At 43.1% G+C, this 9,256-nt stretch overlaps 1 protein-coding gene across 3 annotated transcripts in view; it reads right to left on the reverse strand.

Annotated features, from left to right (window-relative positions):
• Positions 1-323: 323 nt before the first annotated feature.
• Positions 324-9,256, reverse strand: part of LOC109883830 (protein TBATA) — a 22,197-nt gene continuing 13,264 nt past the window's right edge. The window contains exons 6-9 of one of the 3 annotated variants that reach the window (XR_004205461.1): positions 6,226-6,307; positions 5,620-5,785; positions 5,040-5,083; positions 324-607 (exon numbers count right to left, since the gene is read on the reverse strand). Coding sequence is in view for 1 of the 3 variants with exons in the window: in XM_031805060.1 (XP_031660920.1) it covers positions 6,273-6,307 (35 nt within the window). In the remaining 2 variants the exon portion in view is untranslated. Of the gene's footprint in view, positions 608-5,039; positions 5,084-5,619; positions 5,786-5,821; positions 5,843-6,225; positions 6,308-9,256 lie in introns of those variants that run through there. The other 2 variants (XR_004205462.1, XM_031805060.1) reach the window with 2 other exon arrangements.

Here is a 9,256-nt window from a genome sequence, read left to right on the forward strand (position 1 = left end):
CAGAGAGGTTGGGTTAAAAGCTGAAGTCAAATTTCTGTTGGACAATTGTGTGCAATTGACCAATGATTCAAATGTATAGAAATCTGGGGACGAGGATAGCTACAATGTGTCATTGTATTGGACACCTGAATAGTTCAATAATGCCTTTTTTTATTGCTATCTAAATTAGAGATATAATCAAAATATAATTGTGAGTCATTATCCAGATAGCTCTTAACCTAGCCTGGCATTGCATGTCTCACAGTCTCGGGCATCTAAACACATTGTGGTCATACATCGCCTTACAGAACATAAGCCAAGCTAATAAAATCGAGAAAAAAAAGTGGGACAATAATCTGATTTAATTGGCTCAGAATTGTTTGAGAATTGAACCATGACAACAGCGTTACATCATACAGAATAACTAGTCAGAGAATATTTCTGGATACAGAAACAGGCTTCCTACGAACTACATTAAATGATGAGAGCCGAAGCATTTACACTAAGGAAGTCTAATCATTCTGATCACACTGGTCGTTCTGATCATCCTGGGAAATATGTTGCTTAGTTTCGGGCGGTTTCGGGCTTTCTGCGTGGACCTCAAGTACCTCTGCATCTCCAATCATCTCTGGAAGAAAGAACAGAAGCTTAGAGGACAAGAGCTAGTCAAATATGTTACCTAACCATGACCAACTATGATCTAACCATGACCAACTATGATCTAACCATGCCTAACAATGATCTAACCATGACCAACCATGATCTAACCATGATCCAACCATGATCTAACCATGACCAACCATGATCTAACCATGACCAACCATGATCTAACCATGACAAACTATGATCTAACCATGCCTAACCATGATCTAACCATGACCAACCATGATCTAACCATGACCAACTATGATCTAACCATGCCTAACCATGATCTAACCATGACCAACCATGATCTAACCATGACCAACCATGATCTACAGTGCCTTGCGAAAGTATTCGCCCCCCTTGAACTTTGCCACCTTTTGCCACATTTCAGGCTTCAAACAAAAAGATATAAAACTGTATTTTTTTGTGAAGAATCAACAACAAGTGGGACACAATCATGAAGTGGAACGACATTTATTGGATATTTCAAACTTTTTTAACAAATCAAAAACTGAAAAATTGGGCGTGCAAAATTATTCAGCCCCTTTACTTTCAGTGCAGCAAACTCTCTCCAGAAGTTCAGTGAGGATCTCTGAATGATCCAATGTTGACCTAAATGACTAATGATGATAAATACAATCCACCTGTGTGTAATCAAGTCTCCGTATAAATGCACCTGCACTGTGATAGTCTCAGAGGTCCGTTAAAAGCGCAGAGAGCATCATGAAGAATAAGGAACACACCAGGCAGGTCCGAGATACTGTTGTGAAGAAGTTTAAAGTCGGATTTGGATACAAAAAGATTTCCCAAGCTTTAAACATCCCAAGGAGCACTGTGCAAGCGATAATATTGAAATGGAAGGAGTATCAGACCACTGCAAATCTACCAAGACCTGGCCGTCCCTCTAAACTTTCAGCTCATACAAGGAGAAGACTGATCAGAGATGCAGCCAAGAGGCCCATGATCACTCTGGATGAACTGCAGAGATCTACAGCTGAGGTGGGAGACTCTGTCCATAGGACAACAATCAGTCGTATATTGCACAAATCTGGCCTTTATGGAAGAGTGGCAAGAAGAAAGCCATTTCTTAAAGATATCCATAAAAAGTGTCGTTTAAAGTTTGCCACAAGCCACCTGGGAGACACACTAAACATGTGGAAGAAGGTGCTCTGGTCAGATGAAACCAAAATGGAACTTTTTGGCAACAATGCAAAACATTATGTTTGGCGTAAAAGCAACACAGCTCATCACCCTGAACATACCATCCCCACTGTCAAACATGTTGGTGGCAGCATCATGGTTTGGGCCTGCTTTTCTTCAGCAGGGACAGGGAAGATGGTTAAAATTGATGGGAAGATGGATGGAGCCAAATACAGGACCATTCTGGAAGAAAACCTGATGGAGTCTGCAAAAGACCTGAGACTGGGACGGAGATTTGTCTTCCAACAAGACAATGATCCAAAACATAAAGCAAAATCTACAATGGAATGGTTCAGAAATAAACATACCCAGGTGTTAGAATGGCCAAGTCAGTCCAGACCTGAATCCAATCGAGAATCTGTGGAAAGAACTGAAAACTGCTGTTCACAAATACTCTCCATCCAACCTCACTGAGCTCGAGCTGTTTTGCAAGGAGGAATGGGAAGCAATTTCAGTCTCTCGATGTGCAAAACTGATAGAGACATACCCCAAGCGACTTACAGCCGTAATCGCAGCAAAAGGTGGCGCTACAAAGTATTAACTTAAGGGGGCTGAATAATTTTGCACGCCCAATTTTTCAGTTTTTGATTTGTTAAAAAAGTTTGAAATATCCAATAAATGTCGTTCCACTTCATGATTGTGTCCCACTTGTTGTTGATTCTTTACAAAAAAATACAGTTTTATATCTTTATGTTTGAAGCCTGAAATGTGGCAAAAGGTCGCAAAGTTCAAGGGGGCCGAATACTTTCGCAAGGCACTGTAACCATGACCAACAATGATCTAACCATGACCAACCATAATCTAACCATGACCAACCATGATCAACCATGATCTAACCATGACCAACCATGATCTAACCATGACCAACCATGATCTACCCATGACCAACCATGATCAACCATGATCTAACCATGACCAACCATGATCTAACCATGATAAACCATGATCTAGCCATGGCCAACCATGATCTAACCATGACCAACCATGATCTTACCATGACAAACCATGATCTAACCATGATCAACCATGATCTTACCATGACAAACCATGATCTAACCATGATCAACCATGATCTTACCATGACCAACCATGATCTAACCATGACCAACCATGATCTAACCATGACCAACCATAATCTAGCCATGATAAACCATGATCTAGCCATGGCCAACCATGATCTAACCATGACCAACCATGCTCTAACCATGACCAACCATGATCTAACCATGATAAACCATGATCTAACCATGGCCAACCATGATCTAACCATGACCAACCATTATCTTACCATGACAAACCATGATCTTACCATGACAAACCATGATCTAACATGACCAACCATGATCAACCATGATCTTACAATGACCAACTATGATCTAACCATGATCTAAACATGACCAACCATGATCTTACCATGACCAACCATGATCTAACCATGATCTTACCATGACCAACCTTGTTGATTGGGAAACAGCCCACATGTCATTCCATGGTATGAAATACATACAGAACTTTAGTAATAACCCCCATAGTAGTCCTGTACCTTCTATAACCCCCATATTAGTCCTGTACCTTCTATAACCCCCATAGTAGTCCTGTACCTTCTATAAACCCCATAGTAGTCCTGTACCTTCTATAACCCCCATAGTAGTCCTGTACCTTCTATAAACCCCATAGTAGTCCTGTACCTTCTATAACCCCCATAGTAGTCCTGTACCTTCTATAACCCCCATAGTAGTCCTGTACCTTCTATAAACCCCATAGTAGTCCTGTACCTTCTATAACCCCCATAGTAGTCCTGTACCTTCTATAACCCCCATAGTAGTCCTGTACCTTCTATAACCCCCATAGTAGTCCTGTACCTTCTATAACCCCCATAGTAGTCCTGTACCTTCTATAACCCCCATAGTAGTCCTGTACCTTCTATAACCCCCATAGTAGTCCTGTACCTTCTATAACCCCCATAGTGGTCCTGTACCTTCTATAACCCCATAGTAGTCCTGTACCTTCTATAACCCCCATAGTAGTCCTGTACCTTCTATAACCCCCATAGTAGTCCTGTACCTTCTATAACCCCCATAGTAGTCCTGTACCTTCTATAACCCCCATAGTAGTCCTGTACCTTCTATAACCCCCATAGTAGTCCTGTACCTTCTATAACCCCCATAGTAGTCCTGTACCTTCTATAACCCCCATAGTAGTCCTGTACCTTCCATAACTCCCATAGTAGTCCTGTACCTTCTATAACCCCCATAGTAGTCCTGTACCTTCTATAACCCCCATAGTAGTCCTGTACCTTCTATAACTCCCATAGTAGTCCTGTACCTTCTATAACCCCCATAGTAGTCCTGTACCTTCTATAACCCCCATAGTAGTCCTGTACCTTCTATAACCCCCATAGTAGTCCTGTACCTTCTATAACCCCCATAGTAGTCCTGTACCTTCTATAACCCCCATAGTAGTCCTGTACCTTCTATAACCCCCATAGTAGTCCTGTACCTTCCATAACTCCCATAGTAGTCCTGTACCTTCTATAACCCCCATAGTAGTCCTGTACCTTCTATAACCCCCATAGTAGTCCTGTACCTTCTATAACTCCCATAGTAGTCCTGTACCTTCTATAACCCCCATAGTAGTCCTGTACCTTCTATAACCCCCATAGTAGTCCTGTACCTTCTATAACCCCCATAGTAGTCCTGTACCTTCTATAACCCCCATAGTAGTCCTGTACCTTCTATAAACCCCATAGTAGTCCTGTACCTTCTATAACCCCCATAGTAGTCCTGTACCTTCTATAACCCCCATAGCAGTCCTGTACCTTCTATAACTCCCATAGTAGTCCTGTACCTTCTATAAACCCCATAGTAGTCCTGTACCTTCTATAACTCCCATAGTAGTCCTGTACCTTCTATAAACCCCATAGTAGTCCTGTACTTTCTATAACCTCATAGTAGTCCTGTACCTTCTATAACCCCCATAGTAGTCCTGTACCTTCTATAACCCCCATAGTAGTCCTGTACCTTCTATAACCCCCATAGTAGTCCTGTACCTTCTATAAACCCCATAGTAGTCCTGTACCTTCTATAAACCCCATAGTAGTCCTGTACCTTCTATAACCCCATAGTAGTCCTGTACCTTCTATAACCCCATAGTAGTCCTGTACCTACTGTACAGTATACAGTAGAAATCAACATCAGAACAAACGTTAGCATTACCTGGTTTGTCCTCCTTGCTGATTGGCAGCTGAAGTTGGGATGAACTGTGAAAGCAAACAAAGCATTTCGTTTCAGGTTCCATAAACCTGGTAAACCTGGTAAACCTGGTAAACCCTGGTAAACCTGGTAAACCCTGGTAACCCTGGTGAACCTGGTAAACCCTGGTAAACCTGGTAAACCCTGGTAAACCTGGTAAACCTGGTAAACCTAGTAAACCTGGTAAACCCTAATAAACCTGGTAAACCTGGTAAACCTAGTAAACCCTGGTAAACCTGGTAAAATCTAGTAAAACCTGGTAAAACCTAGTAAACCCTGGTAAACCTGGTAAAACCTAGTAAATCTAGTAGACCTGGTAAAACCTAGTTAACCTGGTAAACCCTAATAAACCTGGTAAACCTGGTAAAATCTAGTAAAACCTGGTAAAACCTAGGAAACCCTGGTAAACCCTGGTAAACCTGGTAAAACCTGGTAAACATAGTAAACCTGGTAAAACCTGGTAAACCTGGTAAGCCCTGGTAAACCTGGTTAAACCTGGTAAACCTGGTAAACACTTTTCTGTTGGTTTGCGAACCACACCAACCTGGTATGAAGTCTTAGTTTTGCATTTCCACAGCTAGTAAGTACCCGGCCCGACAGAGAGGTGCGTGGATGGCATCTGGGTACCTCGCACTCAGTCATACTCTGCTGCCTTAGGAAGACACTGTCCTTCATGGCCTGTTGAATCAACCCCATCACCATGTCCTTCTCTAGGGAGTCAACTGGGAGTTAGATTCACTCAATCTACCCCATCACCATGTCCTTCTCTAGTGAGTCAACTGGGAGTTAGATTCACTGAACACACTTTTTTTTCAGAACAAATCAAAGGTCAGTGCATCCTCTCTCTCTCTCTCCCTCTCTCTCTCTCTCTCTCTCTCTCTCTCTCTCTCGCTCTCTCGCTCTCTCTCTCTCTCGCTCTCTCTCTCGCTCTCTCTCTGTCTCTCTCGCTCTCTCTCTCTCTCTCTCTCTCTCTCTCTCTCTCTCTCTCGGTCCTGGTTAACAGTAGTTCTTTGGGGTTTCAGGCTGGGTTCTAACTAAGCTCTCTGTGATATCTGCTGATGTAAAAGGGATTCATAAATACATTTGATTGATAAAGGTTATTGAATAGGATGCCATTTAGGACACAGCCTGTACATGTATGTTGTTTTACCCCTCTGGCCCGCGAGCAGCAGCCACTGCTGGACCAATGATAAGGAGTCAGTCTGAAGGATTTGACACAGCAGCTCCAGCACCTGTCAAGAGGAGAGAGGAGGAAAGGAGAGAGGAGAGGAGGAAAGGAGAGAGGAGAGGAGGAAAGGAGAGAGAGGAGAGGAGGAAAGTAGAGAGAGGAGAGGAGGAAAGGAGAGAGGAGAGGAGGAAAGGAGAGAGGAGAGGAGGAAAGGAGAGAGAGGAGGTGAGGAAAGGAGAGAGAGGAGGTGAGGAGAGAGGAGGTGAGGAAAGGAGAGAGAGGAGAGGAGGAAAGGAGAGAGAGGAGAGGAGGAAAGGAGAGAGAGGACGAGAGGAGAGGAAAGGAAAGGAGAGGAGGAGAGGAAAGGAGAGAGGAGAGCGCCATGACAGGGTGACACAAAACTGAATAGATTTGTTTGACATCTCAAGAAATTGATTAATTCTTGTGTGGTAAACACATCTTCAGCCCTGTTTAAACCTGGTTCAAACATGCAGCCTTTGTCCTGATCTACAGGACAGTCAGAAGCCCAATTTACACCTGGTTCTGACATGCATCATTTGTCCTGATCTTGTCTTGAGCCACGTTTATACCTGGTTCTAACATGCGTCCTTTGTCCTGATCTTGTCCACTTTCTGATTGTGCCCACATGTACAGACAGGTGTAGATGATTTAAAAGACACATTGTGATCTGATCTTCCTGACCACCTCCGGAGGTATTCAGGCACGTATTGTGTCTGGATATCTTACAAGTGTAGACGGATTGCACCCCTAAAAACTAAAAGCATTTCTCATAAGAAACTAGCTCCCTGGTACACAGAAAATACCCGTGCTCTGAAGCAAGTATCCAGAAAATTGGAATGGAAGCTGGAAGTCTTCCGACTAGCTTGGAAAGACAGTACCGTGCAGTACCGGAGAGCCCTTACTGCTGCTCGATCATCCTATTTTTCTAACTTAATTGAGGAAAATAAGAACAATCCAAAATTCCTTTTTGATACTGTCGCAAAGCTAACTAAAAAGCCGCATTCCCCAAGAGAGGATAACTTTCACTTTAGCAGTGATAAATTCATGAACTTCTTTGAGGAAAAGATTATGATTATTAGAAAGCAAATTACGGACTCCTCTTTAAATCTGCGTATTCCTCCAAACCTCAGTTGTCCTGAGTCTGCACAACTCTGCCAGGACCTAGGATCAAGAGAGACGCTCAAGTGTTTTAGTACTATATCTCTTGACACAATGATGAAAATAATCATGGCCTCTAAACCTTCAAGCTGCATACTGGACCCTATTCCAACTAAACTACTGAAAGAGCTGCTTCCTGTGCTTGGCCCTCCTATGTTGAACATAATAAACGGCTCTCTATCCACCGGATGTGTACCAAACTCACTAAAAGTGGCAGTAATAAAGCCTCTCTTGAAAAAGCCAAACCTTGACCCAGAAAATATAAAAAACTATCGGCTATATCGAATCTTCCATCCCTCTCAAAGATTTTAGAGAAGGCTGTTGCGCAGCAACTCACTGCCTTCCTGAAGACAAACAATGTATACGAAATGCTTCAGTCTGGTTTTAGACCCCATCATAGCACTGAGACGGCACTTGTGAAGGTGGTAAATTACATTTTAATGGCATCGGACCGAGGCTCTGCATCTGTCCTCGTGCTCCTAGACCTTAGTGCTGCTTTTGATACCATCGATCACCACATTCTTTTGGAGAGATTGGAAACCCAAATTAGTCTACACGGACAAGTTCTGGCCTGGTTTAGATCTTATCTGTCGGAAAGATATCAGTTTGTCTCTGTGAATGGTTTGTCCTCTGACAAATCAACTGTAAATTTCGGTGTTCCTCAAGGTTCCGTTTTAGGACCACTATTGTTTTCACTATATATTTTACCTCTTGGGGATGTTATTAGAAAACATAATGTTAACTTTCACTGCTATGCGGATGACACACAGCTGTACATTTCAATGAAACATGGTGAAGCCCCAAAATTGCCCTCGCTAGAAGCATGTGTTTCAGACATAAGGAAGTGGATAGCTGCAAACGTTCTACTATTAAACTCGGACAAAACAGAGATGCTTGTTCTAGGTCCCAAGAAACAAAGAGGTCTTCTGTTGAATCTGACAATTAATCTTAATGGTTGTACAGTCGTCTCAAATAAAAATGTGAAGGACCTTGGCGTTACTCTGGACCCTGATCTCTCTTTTGAAGAACATATCAAGACCATTTCAAGGACAGCTTTTTTCCATCTACGTAACATTGCAAAAAGCAGAAACTTTCTGTCCAAAAATGATGCAGAAAAATTAATCCATGCTTTTGTCACTTCTAGGTTAGACTACTGCAATGCTCTACTTTCCGGCTACCCGGATAAAGCACTAAATAAACTTCAGTTGGTGCTAAATACCGGCTGCTAGAATCCTGACTAGAACCAAAAAATGTGATCATATTACTCCAGTGCTAGCCTCTCTACACTGGCTTCCTGTCAAGGCAAGGGCTGATTTCAAGGTTTTACTGCTAACCTACAAAGCATTACACGGGCTTGCTCCTACCTATCTATCTGATTTGGTCCTGCCGTACATACCTACACGTACGCTACGGTCACAAGACGCAGGCCTCCTAATTGTCCCTAGAATTTCTAAGCAAACAGCTGGAGGCAGGGCTTTCTCCTATAGAGCTCCATTTTTATGGAACGGTCTGCCTACCCATGTCAGAGACGCAAACTCGGTCTCAACCTTTAAGTCTTTACTGAAGACTCATCTCTTTAGTGGGTCATATGATTGAGTGTAGTCTGGCCCAGGAGTGGGAAGGTGAACGGAAAGGCTCTGGAGCAACGAACCGCCCTTGCTGTCTCTGCCTGGCCGGTTCCCCTCTTTCCACTGGGATTCTCTGCCTCTAACCCTATTACAGGGGCTGAGTCACTGGCTTGCTGGGGCTCTCTCATGCCGTCCCTGGAGGGGGTGCGTCACCTGAGTGGGTTGATTCACTGTTGTGGTCATTCTGTCTGGGTTGGCACCCCCCC

This window comes from Oncorhynchus kisutch, linkage group LG25 (genome assembly GCF_002021735.2).
Source record: "Oncorhynchus kisutch isolate 150728-3 linkage group LG25, Okis_V2, whole genome shotgun sequence".
NCBI lineage: Eukaryota > Metazoa > Chordata > Actinopteri > Salmoniformes > Salmonidae > Oncorhynchus > Oncorhynchus kisutch.